General features: G+C 43.7%; 1 protein-coding gene across 5 annotated transcripts in view; it reads left to right on the plus strand.

The window, feature by feature from the left end:
* The window catches only part of LOC105007201 (transcription factor HIVEP3), a 157,099-nt gene that overhangs the window by 109,015 nt on the left and 23,348 nt on the right, over positions 1-24,736 (plus strand). For 4 of the 5 annotated variants that reach the window (XM_013132831.3, XM_013132833.3, XM_013132832.3 and 1 more), the window contains 2 exons: positions 18,666-23,415; positions 23,658-23,803. In XM_013132831.3, the coding sequence (XP_012988285.2) occupies positions 19,117-23,415; positions 23,658-23,803 (4,445 nt within the window). In that variant the 5' untranslated portion in view covers positions 18,666-19,116. Of the gene's footprint in view, positions 1-16,502; positions 16,587-18,665; positions 23,416-23,657; positions 23,804-24,736 lie in introns of those variants that run through there. The other variant, XM_010866042.3, reaches the window with a different exon arrangement.

Genomic DNA, 24,736 nt, shown 5'->3' on the forward strand with positions numbered 1-24,736 from the left:
AGAGTTTTGGGGTGCGATTCCAAATAATGCTATAGGTGTGTCCGGTTCCAACCCGCATTGTAACATTTCAGAGAGGGTCTCGAACACAGATCTCCAGAAAAGTCCAAAACGTGTATCAAAGAGGCATCAGTATTCCTACATGTATCACATGTAGGGCTTGTCCCGGGGTAATATTTTGACAATTTTGCTTTGGATATTTGGACTCTGTGTACCACCTTAAATTAAATGAGACTGTGGTGGGCGCACATAGATGAGGAGTGTATTTTCCTGAGTATTGATTTCCAGGTATCATCTGAGAGTAGTGTACCAAGATCCCTCTCCCAAACTTCCTTGATAGTGTCCAAAGAGAAGCATGTCAGGGCCGCCATCAGGTTATGAATAGATGAAACAGCCCCCTTAGTTAACGGATTTACAGAAAGAATCGTATCCAGAGAGCTGGTAGGCAGTCTCAACAGGAAATTCACACTGCACATAATGCCTGACTTGAAGAAATAATAGTAAATATAAACCATTTGGCCAGATCCTGCTTAGTTTGATCAAACAGTGTCTCAATGTTTTCTTTGAAAAAGTGCTTTTACTCTTGAGTAACAGTGACACCAAGGTACGTGAATTGGTCCTTGACTACTTTTAGTGGTATTTCAACTGAAGCGCCAGTTGATTAATTGGAAAGAGTTCACCCTTGTGCAGATTTTGTATCCAGAGAACAGGCTGAATTCATTGAGGAGGGAGAGTACTATAGACCCGAAGAGGTCTTCGGGTCTGAAATATAAAATAAAAGGTTGTCTGCGTACAAGAACACCTTATGTTCAATGCCCCCCCCAGACACACCCCGAACATGTTTACAGTCACGCACGGCAATCGCTAACGGTTCTATGGCTAGTGTAAAGAGGGTGTGGCTCAGCTGACAGCCCAGACGAGTTCCCACATTGCAGATCGAATGGCTTGGAGTATACTGTAAGGTGTTGGTTAATACAATTGCAGAAGGGGTGTTATACAATAGTGTAATCCAAGAGATAAATGTTGGGCCAATTCCACATTTTTCTAATAGGCTAGTAAGTAGTCCCACTTGACTCTGTCGAATGCCTTTTTTGCATCCATCGACATTACACATTCTGGAGTGTCTTGTGATGGAGAATATAGAATGTTAAATAAGCAACGTATATTAGAAAATTAATGGTGTTTTTATAAACCCTGTTTGGTTGTGGGATATGATCATGGGAAGCGCAACCTCAAGCTGAGAAGCCAGTATTTTGGCTAGTATTTTAACTTTGTTGTTAAGCAATGAAATGGGCATGTAGGAGGCACAATCTAATGGATCTTTACTTTTTTTAGCAAGTAAGGAGATACAGGTCTGGTTAATTTTTGATGGGAGGAGCCCTGATTGAAGAGATTCTGTAAAGACTGATTCCAAGAGAGGAGTAAGGTTGTAAAGATAACTTTTTGTAAAATTCTGATGGGAATCCATCAGATTCCAGGTATTTTACTGATTGCAAGGAGGGTATGGCTACCCCAACATCCACTTTAATATTTGGCTTCTCAAGATCCGACCTGAGATCTGAGGATAAGGTTGGTATTGACAAACTGTTAAGAAATGTTCCTTTATTTCTGTGTTGTGCGTGGAATCAGATGTAAAATTCCCTAAACTTATCATTAATCATGTTTTGATCTGGTAATATTTCCCCACTCTCCATACGTAATCCACCAATGATCTGCTGCGCCCTGGCCCCACGTAACTGAGTAGCTAACAGCCTCCCCACCTTCTCGCTATGCTCATAAAATATGCTTCTAGTTTTCTGCAAGTGATTTACTGTTTGCTGGGTAAGGAGCAATCAAGCTTGAATTTTTAGTCCAATACATTGTTTATATAGGTCTGCTGTGGGAGCACTAGCATATTGCTGATTCACTTGTCAGATTTGGTTACTGAGGTGTGTTTGCTTCCTCTTTTGACCCCGTTTTTTAGCTGAGCACAAAATGGTCTGCCCCCTCAAATAAGATTTTATTGCTTCCCACGTGGTAGAAGACGACATCTCAGCGGATTTATTCACACCCCAGAAAAAAAGGTATTTGTTCAGATATAAACTTGACAAAATCCTCATCTGCTAAAAGGGAGGAGTCTAAGTGCCAATGCCTCCTACAATGGGCAGAGTCTGGAAAATACATGTCGAGTGTTAGTGGGGCATGATCGGATAATTATGACTACAGGTGCAGGTCATATAATTAGAATATCATCAAAAAGTTGATTTATTTAAGTAATTCCATTCAAAAAGTGAAACTTATATAATGTATACATTCATTCCACACAGACTGATATATTTCAAGTGTTTATTTCTTTTAATTTTGATGATTATAACTGACAGCTAATGAAAACCCCAAATTCAGTATCTCAGAAAATTTTTATATTGTGAAAAGGTTCAATATTGAAGACACCTGGTGCCACACTCTAATCAGCTAATTAACTCAAAACACATGCAAAGTCCTTTAAATGGTCTCTCAGTCTAGTTCTATAAGCTGGCTGTTCACAGAGCTCTGTGTCCAAGCACATTAATAGAGAGGCAAAGGGAAGGAAAAGATGTGGTAGAAAAAGGTGTACAAGCAATAGGGAAAACTGCACCCTGGAGAGGATTGTGAAACAAAACCCATTCAAAAATGTGGAGTAGATTCACAAAGAGTGGACTGCAGCTAGAGTCAGTGCTTCAAGAACCACCACGCACAGACGTATGCAAGACATGGGTTTCAGCTGTCGCATTCCTTGTGTCAAGCCACTCTTGAACAAGACACAGCGTCAGAAGCATTTCGCCTGGGCTAAAGACAAAAAGGACTGGACTCCTGTTGAGTGGTCCAAAGTTATGTTCTCTCATGAAAGTAGATTTTGCATTTCCTTTGGAAATCAAGGTCCCAGAGTCTGGAGGACGGAGAGGAGAGGCACAGAATCCACGTTGCTTGAAGTCCAGTGTAAAGTGTCCACAGTCAGTGATGGTTTGGGGTGCCATGTCATCTGCTGGTGTTGGTCCACTGTGTTTTCTGAGGTCCAGGGTCAACGCAGCCGTCTATCAGAAAATTTTAGAGCATTTCATGCTGCCTGCTGCTGACCAACTTTATGGAGATGCAGATTTCATTTTCCAACAGGACTTGGCACCTGCACACAGTGCCAAAGCTACCAGTACCTGGTTTAAGGACCATGGTATCCCTGTTTTTAATTGGCCAGCAAACTTGCCTGACCTTAACCCTATAGAAAATCTATGGGGTATTGTGAAGAGGAAGATGCGATATGCCAGATCCAACAATGCAGAAGAGCTGAAGGCCACTATCAGAGCAACCTGGGCCCTCATAACACCTGAGCAGTGCCACAGACTGATCGACTCCATGCCACGCCGCATTGCTGTAGTAATTCAGGCAAAAGGAGCCCCAACTAAGTATTGAGTGCTGTACATGCTCATACTTTTCATGTTCATACTTTTCCGTTGGCCAACATTTCTAAAAATCCCTTTTTTGTATTGGTTTTAAGTAATATTCTAATTTTCGGGAGATACTGAATTTGGGATTTTCATTAGTTGTCACATATAATCATCACAATTAAAAGAAATAAACACTTGAAATATATCAGTCTGTGTGTAATTAATTAATATAATATACAAGTTTCACTTTATGAATGCAATTACTGACATAAATCAACTTTTTGATGATATTCTAATTATATGACCACCACCTGTATACCATGCTATGCCCAGGAGTGAACATTTTGTATGAGCCTGCTATCAATTGAAAAATAATAGATCCTGGAGTATGTGTGGTATACATTTGAAAAGAAAGTATATTCCCTACTTGTGGGATGTGAAAACCGCCACATAAGTTATTCCATACCCTGAAAGGAAGCGCTGAATATAGGTGGCAGATTTGCTTACCACTCAAGGTCTAGCCGAGGAGCAGTCCAACATTGGGTCCAGCCAACAGTTGAGGTCTCCCCCAAGGAAGAAGAGAGAAATACTTCTGAAAGAATCCATGTCATCTGTGTTTGGGGCATAGACATTAGCCAACATTACATTAGTGTTAAACAGTTTGCCCAAAACAAATAACGACCATATGTATCTGAGACAATAGAAGAGGGTGTAAACAATATATCTTCATTAATCAAAATGGTTACCCCTCTTACCCGAGCCTGAAAATCTGAGTGGAAGAGCTGCCCAACCCAGCCTTTGTGAATGCAAGAGTGATCCACTCATCGTAGATGGGGTTCCTGTAAGAAGGCTATTTCTGCTTTTAGCTGTTTCATATGTTTCATATTCTTTTTACTGGATGGTTTAGCCCCTTAACATTCCAATTTATGAACCTAAGATTACTAGCCATTAGAACAGAGACTTGAGGTTTGGCCACGACAGCGGAGTAGAAATCAGACAAAATATTCCTCCTTCCCAATCCCCATCCCCAGCCCAACAACAAAAAAAGAACAGAAACTACTGTACAAAACAGCAGCAAGCTGATAAAGACTTTGACTATCCCATATAGGGACTCCGGAACATATCCATATCCTATTAATGTTCCTCAATTACCTCATAAAAAGCACATATTAACCCTAACATTCAAGAGAGATGGACGACACTTAAAACATTCCTTGATATTGGACAATAAGGCACAGTGTGTATTCAAGAATCGAAACAAAGCAGGCCTCAATGCAAGAAACAAAGCATATTGGTTCTAATTATACAGGGTGTAATGTACGTGCACTGCACAGTTTTTTTTATAGTTCCATGTATGACAGCTGGTACTGTTGGTGATGTGCTGGATATATAACAGAGTACAACAAAATATAATAAACGCATATAAAAATAGTCTGAATAAAATTAAGAAGCAAACGCCTAAATAAACAAAGTACCTAAACAAAATTGAGAAGACATGTACATGCATATATACATACATCTAGGAATGATAATTTTTTTTACTGTACCCATACAGAAATATACATAATGAAATAAAAAAAATAAGTCCATCATGAAATTAGTCACACACGTGCATGCACATATTAGACACCCGTCATCAACTTATATAATGCAAGTCTAATACAAGATTATCTGAAGAACCAATGGTAATAATAATCTATTTTGTGACTGCAAAATGCAGGAGCAAAAGCAACCGTGAAAACGTACAGTGCACGCGCATTAACCGTCGGACCATGGGATGAGCTATGGGACGCAGTGTCACGGTTGAGGTGAGGCAGGACATGAGGTGCTGATGAACATCCTTTAATGTGTATTCCAAACTTCACAAAGAAAACAAACAAAGGAGCGGTACAAACCGTGAAATGAAACGCAGCACAACACAAAGCAAACTCATAACAATGAGATAACTATGGGACACAGGGCAACTTAAATAGGATCCCCAATCAGAAGCCATAGGGAGCAGCTGCCTCTGACTGGGGATGATTACACAGCAATGAACATAGAGGTGCAAAGAGGCACCTCTGCAGTCAGGCCCTGACTGTGGCCTCCAGGCACACTGAGATGCCTAGAGGCACCCCTGCCAGGACCTGACACACAGTCTCTCTGAAGAAGCGGTAACATCATATCGACAGTCAGCGTCACACCACAATCAACCTGTCTGTGTCCAACACTTTAGCACCAAGCACTTTCCGAACTATATAAGTAAAATGACCGTAAAAATATGAACAATAGAACCGCAATAATGAAGCAAGTTCAGGAGAGTGACAAGTGTGTAGCAATGCTACACAACAGTTAGTGCGGGGTGTTAAAGAGGGGTGCTAAATATCCCATAGCCTCCTGAACTGACGAAAATATTGTGTTACCTCCATCTTTGGTTGAGTCTAGCCGGGAAAATAAGGGACGATTTAAGGCCCAGGTTATAGAACTTTGCCATATCCTCACGATAATGGGAACGTTGCTCTAAGACATCAGGGCTGTAATCTTCGTAGATGTAGACTAGTTTCCCTATGTTTTGAGGTGCACCTCTCCTTTTGCGTACTTTTTGCTTTCCTTGGTCTAGAAACGGTGAAAGCGGACTATCACCGCCCTAGGCTTTTCTACCGTCCTCGATTTGAGAATAACGAAGCCACTGGTCCTAGCAATCTCCTAGATACAGACCACTTAAGGATAAAGGGTCAAGTGCCCTTAAAATAATTAATTCTTGGTGTCAGTGAATTGATACAATGTTATTGGGAAGAAAATCACAATACTATACTGTATCAAATGTTTTCCCCCACTCCTAGTTCAAGATGAGTGTCCTTTAAGAAGAATTCACCTCAAAGCATGTAAACCGCATAATAGTAGTGTAATTGTACTGTATAATAGTACTTTAGTGTTAAATCATCCTCTGCTTCCTCAGCAGAGGATGAGGGCTCAGAGGTGGACTCGTCCATCACCCGGGCTGAAGTCACTGAGGTGGTCAAGAAACTCCTCGGTGGCAAGGCACCGGGGGTGGATGAGAGCCGCCCTGAGTACCTCAAGTCTCTGGATGTTGTGGGGCTGTCTTGGTTGACACGCCTGTGCAACATCGCGTGGCGGTCGGGGACAGTGCCTCTGGGATGGCAGACCGGGGTGGTGGTCCCTCTTTTTAAGAAGGGGGACCGGAGGGTGTGTTCCAACTATAGGGGGATCACACTTCTCAGCCTCCCCGGGAAAGTCTATGCCAGGGTTCTGGAGAGGAGAATACGGCCGATAGTAGAACCTCGGATTCAGGAGGAACAGTGTGGTTTTCGTCCGGGCCGTGGAACACTGGACCAGCTCTATACCCTCTACGGGGTGTTGGAGGGTTCATGGGAGTTTGCCCAACCAATCCACATGTGTTTTGTGGATTTGGAGAAGGCATTCGACTGTGTCCCTCGCGGCATCTTGTGGAGGGTGCTTGGGGAATATGGGGTCCTGGGTCCTTTGCTAAGGGCTGTCAGGTCCCTGTACAACCGAAGCAGGAGCTTGGTCCGCATTGCCGAAGCTCTCGATTTACCAGTCAATCTACGTTCCTACTCTCACCTGTGGTCATGAGCTTTGGGTCATGACCGAAAGGACAAGATCCCGGATACAGGCGGCCGAAATGAGCTTTCTCCGCAGGGTGGCTGGGCGATCCCTTAGAGTGAGAAGCTCGGTCACCCGGGAGGAGCTCAGAGTAGAGCCGCTGCTCCTCCACATCGAGAGGGGTCAGCTGAGGTGGCTTGGGCATCTTTTTCGGATGCCTCCGGAACGCTTTCCTGGGAAGGTGTTCCGGTCCCGTCCCACCGGGAGGAGACCCCGGGGAAGACCTAGGACACGCTGGAGGGACTATGTCTCCCGGCTGGCCTGGGAACGCCTCGGTGTCCCCCCGGAAGAGCTAGAGGAAGTGTCTGGGGAGAGGGAAGTCTGGGCATCCCTGCTTAGACTGCTGCCCCCGCGACCCGGCCCCGGATAAGCGGAAGAAGATGGTATGGTGTTAAATCAATACTGATTCTGTAAAAAAAAAATTGAAATCACTCATTACTGGCTGGGCGATCCCTTAGAGATAGGGTGAGAAGCTCGGTCAACCGGGAGGAGCTCAGAGTAGAGCCGCTGCTTCTCCACATCGAGAGGGGTCAGCTGAGGTGGCTTGGGCATCTGTTTCGGATGCCTCCGGAACGCCTTCCTGGGAAGGTGTTCCGGTCCCGTCCCACCGGGAGGAGACCCCGGGGAAGACCTAGGACACGCTGGAGGGACTATGTCTCCCGGCTGGCCTGGGAACGCCTCGGTGTCCCCCCGGAAGAGCTAAAGGAAGTGTCTGGGGAGAGGGAAGTCTGGGCATCCCTGCTTAGACTGCTGCCCCCGTGACCCGGCCCCGGATAAGCGGAAGAAGATGGATGGATGGATGGACTCATGCCTGTATTTTTTTGTGCCAGTCATGTTGCAGAAATTATCAGTTTCTGGTCCCTGGCCTTTACCAAGTGAGATGCTATGAAAACATGTCATCTTTATTCGTATGTATTAAAGATCATACCATGCATATTAATAAATTTATTAGAGAACCTACTTCTGTACTGAAATGGGGCCTGGAACTCATACAATCACTTACATACAACTATGCCAATCATCATCCTTTCTGGACATGCTCTATTGCAGGTTCATTTTAATATTTATTTGTTTTTATTCTGTGTGTGTGCATGTACATTGATTGAGTTATTAATCGTATGCTACTAAAATATAAGTAGCTTCCTTTTTTTGAGTAAGCACTCTGATAAGGCGCAAAATGGCTTAACACAATGTCCTTTGGAGGATACGTATCTCAATTTCCCAACTTGGCCGGGAGTTGCTGCAGTAAGGCAATAAGCACACGTTGGAATTCACAAAATTGATAAACACCTTAGGTGGCAATTACAGCTGAGAGTCTTCTTGTGTAAGTTTGTAAGATGTTTGCAAACTTGGACTGTGCAATACTTGACCATTATTCTGTTCATGTTGAAAGGTTTGGAATAATGCCTAGACAGAAATATTTAAGGCTTACTGTAGGTTCTGAAGCAGATTCAAGTGAAGCAAAACATGGCCACTCTCGTTAAGCAACTAAATTGACCCTTGTGTTTTTGGTTATTGTCCTGCTAAAAGGTGAATTCCTCTCCTAGTGGCTGTTGTAAGATAGACTGGTGTAAGGTTTCCAGTAGGAGTTTGCTTGTGTCGCTTCCTGTTTTTGAGTGATAATGATTAAAACAATTGTCATGGGAAATGTAGGTACCTTTCCCTTTAAATGTCCCTTTAAATTCCCTTTACAGCTTCCAATACTCTCCAGTTGTTTTTCATGGGTCAAGTGTGTGTGTGCGGTCTAAATGTTTTCCAGTTATACAGGCTTTTGGACTTTTGGTTTTCTTTTAGTTTACAAAAAGCACAGAAAGCGTAATTAAACGCTCAGACAGGCTAGATGGCCATGGTCATACTAGATCAGATGGGATCCTTTTTCTTCACTTCTCTTAGATCCTTGGTCAATTCATAAAGTTTTTACTGTGGCCTGAAAACATGATCACCAGACCTTCATCCTAGCCTCTCATACATTTCTGTCCAATCCTGCTGTGTCCAGTTCATGTGATGTAGATGCCTTTGTGACGCTTTTGTTTGATGTGGGAGGCACAATTGACCTGCAGTTCAGTGGGATTGTGTAATCAAAGTGAAACCAGCGATCACTGTGAACCGCATGTCTTATCAAAGTCCTCCAAAATCCTCCTCTGTCTGCTCACAGGCTCGGAAGCACTGCAGAGCAGACCTCAAAGAGACAGCTGGTATGCAGTTCGTTAAAGTGAATTCCCTCTGTGAGTGTCTACAGCTCCTACTGCTAGCCACAATGGTTGTAACTCTAGATAGTTCTGGTGCTCGTTGGTTTTACATGCTATCTGCCATCTGGTTTTGAGAGCTCCTGTCCTCCGGGTTTCTTTAGAATGTTTAAACTAAAATGCATTATGGTAATTTTGTCTCTTGGTTAAAGATCTGGTTACCATTACAGCCTTAGGTTCTTGGGGTCATCTAATGCTTAATTGATGATAGAGGGTGAAAATGGGCGAATGAAGAAAAAGTGGGCTGTAATAGCAGTTAGCCGGAATCAAACTGATGCTGTAGTGGTGTGTTTAATTTTGACCGCTAGACCGCCATAGGAAACAGGTTTTGGTCTGTGTTCAAAAGTGTACAAACTAAACTGAGAAATCCATCACAAAACTCTATTCCTTTGATTTGAGGTAATATCTCTTCTACAGACTAAAGAAATGTTTAAAGTTGCAAGTTATTTATGCCTTAATGGTGATTTGGACTGTTTTGTGAGGGAAAGCCGGGCCTTAATCTGTGGGCTACTTGATACCTGCAGCAACCACTCAGCCCTGAGGTCAGGGGGAGTTCTGCATGCGTGTGGAGGTCAGGCTGTTCAACCACTTCCTCCTGGCAGTGTGCGCCTGTACCCAGAAAGGATGCTGGGTGATAAATTTAGATATCCAGCTCTCTCTCCATCTGCCATAGCTCTGAGTAGGCCTGTTACCATGGGAACCAGTCAACCAGCAGCACCATGCAGAAACGAGGAAAGAGAGGGGTGACAGCTGATTTTTTAGAAAGCACTTAAGAGGGTTTATGTCTTACACAGACACAAGCTATTTTAATGTTTGTCATATTTGTATCCATCATTACATATTTAATTTCCTCCTGCTAACATTAGCTTTATAGTTTTGTTGTTCAGCTCCATATCAAAGAAACTTTTCATTAGAACAGAGAGCACAGCTGAGTCATCAGTGGCTTCACTTACAGTACATCCGCACCCAATAGGCTCTGATCAACCCTGTCCACATTCATCCAGAGTAGAATGGTTGCCACCTGGAGGATCCCACATCAATGTTTTTTTTGTGTTTATAAGGCATCACCTTTTAATCAATCAATCAATCAAATTTATTGATAAAGCCCTTTTTACAACAGCAGTTGTCACAAAGTGCTTTACAGAGACACCCGGCCTTAAACCCCAAGGAGCAAACAACAGTAGTGTTGAATTTCAGTGGCTAGGAAAAACTCCCTAAGAAGATCGAATTTTAGGAAGAAACCTAGAGAGGACCCAGGCTCAGAGGGGTGACCAGTCCTCTACTGCTTTTAAGTGTTCATCATGAAGCATTAAAGGTCAGCTTTGCATGTAAAATACTACCTTTCTACATTTTCAAACAGACATGAGGGATGACCTTTGGTCTTAGATGAGTTACACCTGCTTGAGTGGGAGTATTCTTACTAGCAGGCACTGCAGATGACAATATTAGGAATTTGCCAAATATCTTATTTCAAGGCATTTATAAGCATTCAATGATGGGGCGTTGATTTGTTATACTGTTTATAAGCTGCTATCTTTGTGTTTTGTCCAGATCAGTCTTTAATTTAAGCAAGGGATTGTGAGACGTTAAAGCCTTTGTGATACTGCAGAAGGAAACTTTGAGAGGAACCAGAACCACTAAAGAATGACTCAAGAGTCTGGTTTGTTTACAAGATCTGTCAGAATGGATTTTTCATTACCTGGATGCAGTGAAGCATAGACAGTGAATAATAAAAAATTATGTAGTCACTTCATGAATATGTGGGGTGGCTGATAGCTTAGTGGCCAAGAGTCCTGGGCCTCAAAATGAAAGGTCCTGATTCTAATCCCAGAGCTGATAGGGTCGAAAAAGGTGTTGTAAAGCTCTGTTTGTGCCCTTAAGCAAATAACCCCAACTGCTCCTGTAATGGTCGACGTCCGCGATCCCGCGGACAGTGCTAATTTGCATACATATTTCGAAAAATAGATTCTCCATAATCGTCCGATTCCAATGGTATATTATTTGTAGCCACTTTCCTGAAGCGTTCCGTGTATAATTGGGGTTTTCCGTGTATAATATGGGTTGTATAGTTGTATAGTTTGGGTTGCTATGAGAACTTTTCACCAGGCAACGACATTGCCTATTCATCTTAGAAAGGCTCATTTGTACATCAGTATAAATATTACAAGCGTGTACATCACTATATATGATGTTTTTAACCATAATACATCGTTTGTATTATATATAAGATATAAAAATTAATATTTAGTCAAAATAGTATGGGGATGTTCTTGAGTTTTTGGGAAGAAGTTGGTAATTTTTCTGAGTTTATAAAATATATAAGTCCAAACGTAACTAGCGATCTAGTGCTGCCATCTGCTGGCCGTTTTGAGTCATTACACCTATTACATGGGATTTTACATTCAATCTTATTTATTTCATAATGTTTTATTTCTAGGTAGAAGAACCACATTTTTTGGGGGTGCCTATATTTTTTACCTTCTATTATATTATTTTTCATTATTTTCAACCCAATTACAGTGTAATTTGATAGTAAAGGCATGAAAGTATGAGGAAATACCATTGACACAAAATCTAATAATGCTTTAAAAAAAAAATCTTGATGCTGAATGGCAGAAATGTTTTCCGAAAACATTTTTTTTGCCTGTCAAACAGATGAGTTTTATAAATATTGACCCAGAAGTCTGTTTTTATGTGTTTTTATTGTAGCCAGAGGGGTTGCTATTAAAAGGATACATCATAATAGGTTGTATCTGTTACAGAAATGAATCTAGGACCCAAAATGTCCCACTAGTGAAATCCGGCCGAAAGCCCCATAGGCTACCAAGATGACTTAAATGACAAATGCACAACAATTTGTAATTACTATAAACATCATAGTTTATCTATTATAAAATCTCAATTGAAATGTAACAAGATAAAAGAAAGGAGAATGTAGCCTAATGAAGTTCAATGATGTACAATTAAAATGTAGTATTAATATGGGGATAGTTTGTCTGTAATTTCAGATGTTCTATTTAGTTGCTGTGAAACAGAAGGAAACACCTTGGGCCTGTTGAAATTAATTTTCAGATGGTCCTTTGCCTTTCTTAGGAGTGACTAGAAGCCAATGGCAACTGAGATTCCTCAACACCAGAGTCATCTTCTGAGTCAAGGTAGAAATCTCCAGTCTCATATCCAGACTCAGAGACAGACTCATCGTCAGAGTCCGGGTCATACTCCAAGTGACGCACTGTCATTTTTAAATGTGTGTAAAAATAACCCAAATAATTTAAAAGCTCAGTATCTGAGATGGTGAGATTAGGGTAATGAAGGTTGTCAAGAATCATTGTTTCAGAATTACTTTGAGCTTTAGAATGTTATTGCTGGTATCTATGGAAATCCAGGCTTACTTTCTTCCATGGTGATCTCATTGTTTCACGTAAAATGTGCAGCGATTGCGATTGTACTCACTAATTAGTTGAGGAACAAGTTTGACGGTACCCGTCGTGAAAATATGCTGGTGATATCTTTTCTGCCATTATGGTGCTTTGTGAGAAATTATATTTACTTTTAGTTGTTCTTTCTCTCTTGCTTTCCAAATATGTCTTCATATGTCTTTTTTGAGTCGATGTAGCTCAGTTGATATGGCAAGTTGAGTATGGCATTTGCAGCGTCAAGGTTGTGGGTTTGGTTCTCACAGGGGGCAAGTATGAAAAAGATGAGAAAATGTAATCATCAATTACTGTTTCTCTGGATAATAACTTCTGTTACATGTTACTGTAATGTGTATATACCCGTGCAAATACATGTTGAAATGTGTGTAATTGTGTAAGTGATGACGATGTGCTTTCTCACTGACTGTTGTCTCTGGGCAAAGCCCTTGTGTGTGTTTCCCTGCTATGAGCTGGAGTCTAGACATCGCCTGCATAATTCAGATGGTGCTCCCCAACCCTAAAGCCACCTAATTGCTTTGTTTAAAGGCTCTATCAATCCTATGACAGAGATCTTTAATGCCCTTAAACTGTGATGGCTGCTGTGTGATCAGCTCTAATTTTGGATGAAAAAGTTATTCCTTTCTTCCACGTCTTTTTCCGTCTCCCTCCTCTTTCTCTCTTCTATCTGCTCTTCCTCTCCAGTCTTTTTATATACAGAATATATTGTCTTCCTACGCTCTCTGGCTTTAGAGCGGCATCTTTTTTTTTCTCAACTCTCAATCCTTCCGACTCTTTACCTGTCTTTTCCTGTCTCTCCCACTCATGCTTTTTTATTTCTTAGTCTCTCACTCCTGTGGTGTTCTTACTGTTATTTTCACACTCACTTCCCAGTCTTGGGAATTCAGCATGAAGAGACAAATTTGGTATTTGACTAAGTAGTTAGACTACAGTACGAAACCGATCCCTTTTTCAACCAATTAAATCCCAGAGGCTAACACCATAGCTAGACAATTCATGATAGAGTTTATTGCACTGCTGATGTCTTTTAGGAGAAGTGGGCTAAATGGATGATAATCCTTTAGCAAATGTGGGCGAACATAGAATGAGAGTCAAGTATCTGTCAGTTGTCTGTTTTATTTTCCAGTGTAATGAAGTCAGGCGGAGCTGTGTTTTTCAGGAACATAGGGAGAGGGAAAAACAGAGAAAGCTGAGCTCATTATTAAAAACTTGTCATCTATCCCTGCTTCGCCACAACTGGCACCTCATGCAGTCAGCTATACTAGTCTTTTGCTGGATAAGTAAACTCCATCATGTGTAAATACAAACTACTCTTTGGTGCTGAAATCTGTAGTTTTATTGACATGAAGTTGAGTACACTCATCTTCTGCAATAGGCCTATTTAGCCAGCTCCTGGAACAGTGAATCACTGCATAGACTCACCTCTCTCTCGCTTGCTGTCTCTCTCTTGCTCTCTCTCTCACTCTCTCTCTCTCGCTCTCTCTCTCACACTCTCTCTCTGGCTGCCTTTGTCTGTCTCTCTGTCTGTCTCCGGCTGTGTCTGTCTCTCTGGCTGCGTCTGTCTCTTTGAGAAATTCAGCTGATTGGAAGCATGTTATTCACATGCTTTGTGGGGAGACTGAAATTATTAGCAAAAGTAAGTAGGGCTATACTTTCAAAAGAATCCCTCCATGACTATTCACAAACAGTAATAAACAATTTGTCTAATAATAGTATTTCCTGTACCATGTGTATTTTCATCATATATTTTTAGAGACAGTCCTAATTAGAACACCTAAATGTCAAAATATCAACAAGAAAATCTGTAAAAGAACAGATCCCAAAACAGTTATGCATAATGTGGTTGTAAAGGTTTCGGAAGTCAATGACTTTTTTTACATCTCATCTACATAACTGACACTGTGAGTCGAAAATTAGCTCTGTGAGCCATTTGTAAAAGCTATCGAATATAATTGATAGAAATACTTTATTGAAGACTTGTGAAGACTTTTGTTCAGTGTCCTACATACAGTGGTTAAATAATCTGCACACCAAAGTATCAGGGACGCTGACAGGAATGACGGGGCCTGGGACAGAATTTAAAGTTTAGGACCCAAACCACGAGCCAAAAAATAAATGAATAGTAATTATATTACCGTCCAAAAAAACGGGTCGTAAATGTTTTATTGTTTAATGTTTTAATTCATACCTGGGCCACATTTAAATCTCTATATTTTTCAACACAGGTAATTAATTATGTCACATCTTTTCAATTCATAACCAACTCAGTCCCAATCAGCCATTACTTAACTGCTACACATACTTTGATGTTCTCTTTTTGATTTGTCCTTCCATTTCTGTGCTCTTAGTTTTGGTTGCATGGTGGTAATGTTTTAGCCTGATATCTACAGTACTGTAGTTAGACAAATTTATTGGTTAAATGTGATTTTCTTTTAAGCTGCACTATGTAGGATTTTTTCAGTAAAAAAAAAAATTACAGGATTTTGCAATTACTCACCCATCACAGAGTGGTTCTGAACCAATGCCTTATAGAGAACCATGTTCCGAATAAAAATTTGAAAAATGTAATTACCTGCTCCAAAAAAAGCACTAACTCAGAGTTCGACATTATTCTTCTTAGCCTTGCTAACGTTAGCTTAGGTTTCCTGGTAGCTAGCTACAGAGAATTGGTCTAAGTCTTCTTTTGTTTTGCCGTTTTCGTAGTGTATGCTGTAGTAAACAAGGGAGGAACTGACTTTGTCGTCCTGGTCTCTAGCTGCATTATAGTTTCTTACAGTAAGCAAACTTCACTCCTTACTGCATATTTATGCTCAGAGTTGGGGAGTAACGGATTACAAGTAATCTATTACATGTAGTCCCAGGCCAAGGCCTGGGGGAGACCCAGGCCTGGGCCCGTGACAACGTTCACAGTTGTCCCCCCGTCAGCATCACTGAAAGTATAGACCTCATTGATAATGACTGGGGTTCAAATTTGAAACTCAGAATATTCTTTTTGGGGGCTCAAATTGACCATTGCGTGGAATTGTCTTTATATTTAGATAATTTACGGGTGTTAGTGATGGACATACGAGGCTTCATTGCTGTTCTTCTAGCAGCAGTATATTATGCTAGTAGGGCTAACTCAGATTTTCTTTTTCAAAATAAATGTTATTATATAACAATATAATTAGCAATCTAGTCTGTACATATTATTTTTAATGTCTGTTCCAATATTGTTCGTGTTCTTTACAGACAAGATTGTTAACTAAGTTGCCTAATAGATTTTAATGATTGCTTTTATTGTGATAAAGAAAATCTGAGTGCTGCCCGCATAATATCCTGCTTCCAAAAATGTTATATAATGTTGGCAGTTGTATTGAGTGGTCTCCAGTGTCTGGCTCTTGTGATGAGCACCAGAGATGTTGGAGATGGATAGCATTAAAAAGAGCCGAGTAGGGAGGACTAGACAAACCATTTCAAAGCCAATGAACACTGGACTTGAGCAGACAGAGTAAGCTATCATGTGAGTGTGAGAGAGTGAGAGTGTGTTGATAGTTGTGCTTTGATGATGATGATAATGATGAATGTCAGTGAAAAGGCCTCAGCTGGGACTGTCAGCAGTTGGCTATATCAGCTAAGTGAAAATGTTTTGATTGGCTCTGTCTGCTCCCAGAATATGGTTTGATTGGTTACAGTATAACAATTCTGTGTGTAGATCTAGGAAATATAACAGCAGATATGTCCTGATAAAAAAATGGGAGGTCTAGTTAATTGACTTCCATGGTCCTCCATTCTTCTTTACTATAATTACTGCACCTGCCAAGTTTGTTCCTAAGCTCAGGACACTGGGACTAAACACCTCACTCTGCAATTGGATCCAGGACTTCCTGATGGGCAGACTCCAGGTGGTAAGAATGGACAACCTCGCCTCCTCTGCACTGACCCTGAGCACTGGAGTCCAAGGCGGCGTACTCAGTCCCCTCCTGTACTTCCTCTTTAAGCATAACTGCATGGCCACACAAATCTCCAACATCATCCTCAGTTTGCGGTGTGCCTCTTCTTTAGTTATTTTTGTTGGAGAGAAATAATAAAAGGATGATACCCTCTCGCTCTGCTCCACATGTCCTGCCTCACCTGCACCATGAAAATCGTGGTTATAGAGTTATTTTAGGTTGTTAGAGTCCCCAATTGTTTTATTGTTTTTATTCTAGTATTTGTTTTTGTTCTGTTGTATTTTTATATTTTTCTTTTTTGTTGCAAACCACATTGAATTGCTTCTTTGTATGAATTGTGCTATATAAATAAACTTGCTTGCTTGTCAAAGCTCAGTGATAAAACTGCATCTGATGTAAGGCCTGGAAGGCAAAATTAATTACTTTGCATTCATCACTCTATCCCCACATTGATATTGCTATGACATTTCATACCCTCACACATTTCCTTAGCGTTATGAGCGTGGCAGGTGTTCAACTGACCACATTAGCAATGTATTTGCGATAGCACTGAGCTATGACTGTCATCTGCACTTGATTACCTGTATGCCGAAGTGTCTCATTGAGCTGAAAGACTTTCGGTTTACTACTTTCCTGTTATTTTACTCTCTAAGACATTTTACAATGTTATTGTAAGACTAGCTCTACTAAATTACCTATCTAAATGCTTGATGATTAGTTGACTTGTTGAATCAGGTTTGCAAATCCTGGAATAGATTAAATACATGTAATTGTTTGGGTTCCCAGAGGAAAGGTTTGAGAACAACTGCTCCAAAGGTCTTGAATCAGTAATTCGCAATACATTGTCAACATCTTCAAAAATACAGTAGAACTTAAACAAAAGCCTAACAAAAAGGCACAACTGCATATGTATACACACACATGCACACATCTGTCAGCTTCACTAGACTTGGGCTTATTTGCTAAGAAATGTAATACATCCTTGTTCCATTAAGAGCTCAGACACAGTGAGTGTAAAAAACGAGTTTGTAAACAACTAGTGTGAAACTCTGACTTTAATCAAATGTCCATTCAGAGGATGGTCTGGAGGACACCCCATTGCTCTGAGAAGGCAGGGTCCAGATCTAGGGCAGAAGCGCAATGTTGCGACACTAAGTCAAAACAAACAATGAAAATGAAGTTTATCTGATCTTGTATTCAAGCTGAAGGAAATGGGGAATGTGTGTTTTGTGATTAAAGCAGAGTTGACTGCAAGGCTCTATGCGTGCAGGTTCTGCCCTTTGTGTTGCACTGCCACACACAGCCACTAATTGACAGCATGGCATAAAGAACCTAAGTGATGTGCTCTGTTCTCTTGTTCCAGGTTAACATTCTAGCAGCAGCATTCTATATGCAACTGTTTTACAGTCTTTTGGGGAGTCCAGTTAAGAGGCCATTACAGTAGTCAACCCTACTAGAGATAAAATCATGAATGAGCTTCTCTTGGTCTTTTTGGGACACCAAGCCCTTGATTCTGGACATATTTTTAAGATGATAGAATGCTGTTTTGGTGGCCACTTTGATATGACGGTTGAACGTGAGACCTGATTCAGAACACTAAGATTACGCACTAGGTTTTAGGGCCCAAGGATCCAGCTCTTTACTAATACTAGTTCTCTTATTTTTTTTGCCAAATGCAATAATCTGTTTTATCTTGATTTTATAAAAAAAAATTAATCCAGGCATTTATGTGCTCTATACAGTAACGCATTGCTGAGTACTGCACTGTTGTCATATGGTTCAAGATCATTGTATCATCTGCATAGCTATGGTAGTTCATGTTGTTCTGTTGAATTAGGCCCAGAGGTAGCATATAGATTTCAACAGAAGCGGTCCGAGAACTGGCCTAAATTCCATAATCTTCAACAAACTGATGACTGTTCTTCATGTGATATAATCAAGCTCAGTAATAAACAATGATGATGAAACAAATGCATTTTTTTTTAGGTCTGCCTATTGTCTGTGACTTACCACTGCTTATTTTTTTTCCTGCAGACCCGGTGTGGTGCTAGACTGACCAGTGACAACCCAAGAGGAACAAGGGATGTCTCAGAGGTTTCTACTCAACTGAGCAAAACTGTCAGTGCTAGAGAATGCCAGGCCAAACCCTTATCTAGCCCTCAGTCCATAGCGAAAGACCTGCCACAATGGCTCTGGTCAGATGGGAACATAGTAACTTCATGCTGAGAGTGGATCTTGTTTTACCTGCTTACTCAATGCTCCTTGGCGTCAAGTTTTAATGATGTCTTATTTAGTTATTTTGAATGACTTTTGGCCCGCTCACCAGAAAGGTTCTCCACTGTGATTTTTGTCCTGAACGGATGCCCCTCTCGATGTTCCCCCGCACTGGGAATCCTTGCAACCCTATGTCTAGGCCCATGAGGCTGTGTGACGCTTTGCTCCCAGAGGCAATTCCTGTGTTTACGTGAGGCCTTCTCCCCACTCTATGGAGACAGAGCCCAGCCGTCCTGCTGATGGGAAGAGGTCTGAAAGGCAAGAGCAACATCTGTCTGCTGGGGGCACCGAGCCCCCCACGGGATCCCATCCATCTCAGCTACAGCAGCCGCCGTCCAACCCCCGCCCTGTCCATGGTGCCCTGGGTCGCCTGCACCATCGTCAGCCCAAACGCAGCGACCTGCTCTTCAGGCTCCAGCATCAACACAAGACTCCGGCAGCAGTCTTGCAGCTCTCGACAGAGACCCCAGGTCCCTCAAGAGGCAGCTTCTCCTCCACCTCCTCCTTATCCCTACCGTCCTCATCTACCCAAGGTTACAACACTCAGAGTGTCCTGTCCCAGTCAAGCCAGGAGGCCCCAGAGTGCGGCTTGTCAAAAAGGGGGGATAGGAAGCCCCAGAAACCGGGGAAGTATGTGTGCACTTACTGCGGCCGTCCTTGTGCCAAACCCAGTGTTCTCCAGAAACACATCCGCTCCCACACCGGGGAGAGGCCTTACCCCTGCACCCCCTGCGGCTTCTCCTTTAAGACCAAGAGTAACCTGTACAAGCACCGCAAGTCCCATGCCCACCGCATTAAGGCGGGTCTGGTGTCGAGGCGGGATGAGCTCAGCATGAGTGGACCTGAGGGGGGAGCCCCAGGTGAGGACCCTGAGGAGCCCACAGAGGGGGAGAGCACAGACTCTGAGGAGGAGACTGGTAAAGATGGGAAAGAGAGGCTGGGCAAACAAATGAGCAGCAGCAATGTGAAAACATCAAGGCCAGAGGTGGGTGAGATGCCTGATGACTCCCAGGCCGTGAAGCAGAGGCTGGCCATGAGGCTGAGCGAGAGAAACCGTGGCCCCGTGGTCGACATAGACAACCCTCCATCCACCTCCACTTCCTCTTCCTCACTGGGACCCGGCAGCAAGGGCAGCCAAGAGTCTGGCTATTTCTCCAGTTCGGGGAGTGCTGAGATGAGCAGAGCTGACTCACAGGTGAGCCCTCCCACTGCCAATGCCAAATCCTATGCTGAGATCATCCTGGGCAAGTATGGGCGACTGGGAGGGCAGCAACGAGGTCCCCATCAGCAGCACGCCCCCTCTTCATCATCAGGGGTGGAGGAAAAGACCAACATGCCCTTTAGTGTGCCCAAGACGCAGGTCATCGAGCACATCACCAAGCTCATCACCATTAACGAGGCGGTGGTGGACACGAGCGAGATTGACAGTGTCAAGCCCAGGCGCTCCTCTCTCTCCAGGAAGAGCAGTCTGGAGTCGCCCAAGTTCTCCTCCCCCAAAGACCCCTATGTGTTTGAATTTAAGGGAGATAGCCCTGGCACCAGCAGTATGGCAAACCAATCACTCCGTCCCCATGCCCAAGATGCTGACCCATCGGTGGTCCAGGAGTCTTCTTTCCCATTGCCCCTGCTAAGAAGTCATTCGATGCCTGCAGCAGCATGCCAGGGGGACCCCTCAACCAGCAGCTCTACCACCTCCTCTCCCAGAGGAGTCCGTCGTCTGAGCCAATCATTTGACGAACAACAGGCCGTGGTTGCTGAGATGAGGGTATGCGGGCAGCACCGTATGCTGAGGCGCCAGCCTGCCATCGAAGTGCCCCTGGGGGCTGAGCTCTTACCGGATGAGGCTGGTTCCTCCTCCTCAGCCACAGAAAGAGACATTTCTAGGAAGCAGCAACAGCAATGTAAGGGTCCTAATCTCTATGAGTGTGCGGCCTGCGGAGCCTTCTGCAAGCATAGCGAGGGATACAAGGCGCCCAAAGGACTCTGCACAGTCCAGCCTACAGAGGAGCAGGAGAGAGGAGAGGTGGGCGGAGCATGCCGGGAGGGCCGCCCACAGATGATGCACTATAAGTTCCGAGCGCTGGCCATGGCAGTGAGGAAGAGAAGGAAAGAGGAGAGTCTGGAGGAGGATCCTCCCAGCCCCGGGCCTGCAGGTGTTATGACCTGTAGCCCTGCATCATCCACTGCACCACCAAGCCTGCCGGAACAGAGCAGGGCCTACTTGGGTGCTCCTCCACAGTCTGAGCCACTGCAGCAAGACAGGAAGGGCATCTCGGTCATTCAACACACCAGCTCTTTTGAGAAGCATGAATGCATATCCATGGAAAACCAGGATTCTAGAGAGTTTCAAGAGTGCGAGCCAACACTGCAACAGCAGCCGCAGCCAAAATCATCGCCCTCCATGTTCCGTCTTGTTCGCCAGCCCAACATACAAGTGCCAGAGATCCTAGTGACAGTGGAGCCTGATACTGACATGGTGTCAGCATCACCTCCGGCATTTTCCTCCAAAGAGTCAGAGAGAGTTGTAGAGGAGTTCCAGTGGCCTCAGCGCAGCCAGAGTATGGCTCAGCTCCCTGCTGAGAAGTTGCCACCAAAAAAGAAGCGTCTCCGTTTAGCTGAGGCAGCTGCACAGTCCTCTGGTGAGTCTAGTTTTGAGTCTGTATCGTTGTGTCCCCGAAGCCCCAGTCAAGAGAGCAATGTCTCCCACACCTCCTGCCACTCTGCCTCCTTTGAAGACACAGGGGGGAAACCTGCTGAGCCTTCCCTCTGGGGATCCGGCAGCACCCAGGTCTCCCACATGTTGACTGTGCCCTCGGGCCATCACCGACACAGCCAATTCCAAAGAGAAATGCGCCGGTCAGCCTCAGAGCAGGCACCCACCAGCCCCCAGCAGACACCACCAGTCGTAGAGACCAGGAGCAAGTCCTTTGACTATGGGTCCCTTTCTCCACAGCAGTCTGTGTCAGCCTGGAAGGAGAGGAGGAAATGCCTGCTGGTGAAGCATGCCACCCTGGGTGAGCATGAACCAGAGGAAGGGTTCACATCCAGCCAGTCAGCCCGACCAGGGAGCCCCAAGGCTGGCCCTTCCTACACCAGCCACCTTGCCCTCCACCTTGGTGAAGCCAGCACCTCCAGACTAATTTCGGAGGGAGTAGGAAAGACCTTACAGCTGTTCCACCAGCCCAAGATTGTCCCCATGCGACCAATGAGTCAATATCGGTTCCCTCCAGGGCCAATAGCGCAGCTCCTACCAGTCACCACTGCCATCTCAGATGTCCTTTCCACCCACATCTTCCACAGAGCTTTCTTGCAAACACACCCTTCCCCTACGCCCATACCTACACACCCAGGTCAGCCTCACATGACAGAACATCTAGGTCTCCCCCTCAATCCATTCTCAACTCTGCTTCCCCTGCAGTATCCCACCGCACCTGGCCAATCTGTGTACCTCCCTGTGGTCCCTGGGCTCACAATCCAAGTCCCCTCGCAGCCCCCTAGGCCCTCCACCATGGTGCTCCCTGCCTCATCTCCTCAGTCGTTTGCCCACCTCCCCAGCCACTACCCGCGGCCCATCATCACAACGTGCCTAGCACAGCTGACGCCGGTCATATCGCTGGTGGTGCCGGTGCGCCTCCAGACGAACATGCCCTCCTATGCCAGTGCGCTGTACACCACTCTCTCTGGGATCCTGGCATCGGCTCGCTCCCAGGAACCTATCTGCTGCACGGCCATGGTAATCATGGGCCAGCTGGAGCAGGACAAACTGCAGAGATCCTACCTGAAGATCCCCACGCCAGATTTCAAGAGCTGCCTGCCCCTGACTCTGCCCTTGTCCCTGGAGCTGGGCTGTGGGTCTACTGAGGCTTATGGAGGGGTAGGTGGGAGCAAACGCATGCTCTCCCCTGCGGCTAGTCTGGAGCTCAGCACAGAAGCCCAACGCCAGCAAAAACGAGTAAAGGAGGAAGAGGGTGAGGAAGAGGAAAATCAGGGAACTGGGAGAAAACTGGAAGGAAGGGTGGAGAAACAGATGGAAAAGGCAGAGTTAGGAGTAGTAACTGTGAAAGTTGAGGAGGAAGTAGAGGAACAACGGGACCTTGAGGGGCAACTGGACAAAAGAGAGGTGCAAGGGAAGGCTGAACCTAAGAAAGAAGAGAAGGAAGAAGGGGAGGAGGGCCAGGGAGTGAGTACTTCCCACCTACCCCAATGTTCAGAGCGAGCCAGAGCCCCCTCTTACCCCAGCCTCCACACCACCACCGCAGTCAGCTGGTGCTACTTGAATTATTTGAAGCCTAACCCCTCTGCTCAAAGGGAGCCACAGACCTCTGTTTACTCCTCCTGGAGTGTCAGTGTGCACAATCCCAACCTGCCAGGCTTGTCCACCAAGCTGGCTTTGTCCCTGCTGAGCTCCAAGCAAAAGCATAGCTCTGAAACCTACACAATGGCCACGGCTCCTACTCCAGCCACGGGTAAGGTTGTTCCAGCCAGCAGCCGGAAGCCCTGCATTTCAGAGGTAAATATAACAGCAATAAAATAATCAATATGTACAAGAATACAGCAGAAGCCAGTTAGCTCAAAAATATACCAAAATAACTTATTTACACCTTGTTTTATTTATGAATTATTTTAATAATGCATATCCCACAATTCCACCACTGGGAATAACTAGACAATACACTGTACTATATCATCACTGCAAATTAAGATATATTAGGGTACGTTGGTGATTTTGTCTGTGTCTGTCTTTGAGTGTAGATACATGCTACCCCACCCAGCACCCCCGTCGAAGTGAAGGAGCCACCACAGCAGCCTGTGAAGGACAAGAAGAAGGGGAAGAAAGAGGAGCAAGGGCCCTCCTCCAAACAGAGTGAGCCTTCCCGTGTCCGTATCTTCGAGGGCGGGTAAGATCAATTCTATGGAGCACTGTAAGGGTGTGAGGAGTTTATTATATCTGATCAGCTAACAATGAATTGGTGCTATATGAAAATGTTTTTTTACTGCAGAATGAATTAATAAACAAAGATATTTTACAATTATTTATACATAGAAATGAACTGAGATCCAGTTCTTGTTTACAGCAATGTAATACCACAACAAAAAAGATGCTATTAACATGATTTGTTTCTGTAAAATAAACCAAATTGTAGAAACAGATTTTCATCTAATCAAATCCCAAGATATTTGAACTCTTCTGGGAAGTAATGGGGCCCATAAGTAGATTTTTTGACCTAAGGAATAGCATATACTTTTCAGATAGTTACAGATATAACTTATGTGTAGACACTCTTTGTGTTAGTAAACTGTGATGATGTATTTTGTGGGCGGATCCGAACTGGTGGCAGAAAGTGACAGTAACCTCTTTACAACTTATAGGAATATGGATCATCCGTACGCCTTCTTCAATAATTTTGTAAAGAAAATGTCATATCACATATAATATTACCATATATCCCATTCATTCATTAAATACTTGCATAAATACAGAGTGATGTAAGCTAAACTGTCTAAGTATGAGCAGTTTGGTTTATTTGCATGCTAATTCTGCTGACACGCTAGCTAATGTTGCTAACATTGGTCCATCTTGTTTACCATTGTGAAATAGCCTACTGAGAATGTCCGCTTTGTGGTTGCTGCTGTTACTAATTCATTGTTATTATTAGAACTATGTCATAGATTTTGCCTGTGTGTGATAAACAGTGGACAAAACTTTGCCTGATATGAAACGAGCACTGCAGAGACGAGCATTCCAGATGATTTCATCAGTCCAGACAGTCTGTTTAATGGCTTGCAACCATAAATGTCTGCATTTTGATTCCAAGGGTGGCTTCTACAAC

The sequence above is a fragment of the Esox lucius genome, chromosome 20, assembly GCF_011004845.1.
Source record: "Esox lucius isolate fEsoLuc1 chromosome 20, fEsoLuc1.pri, whole genome shotgun sequence".
Taxonomy (NCBI): domain Eukaryota; kingdom Metazoa; phylum Chordata; class Actinopteri; order Esociformes; family Esocidae; genus Esox; species Esox lucius.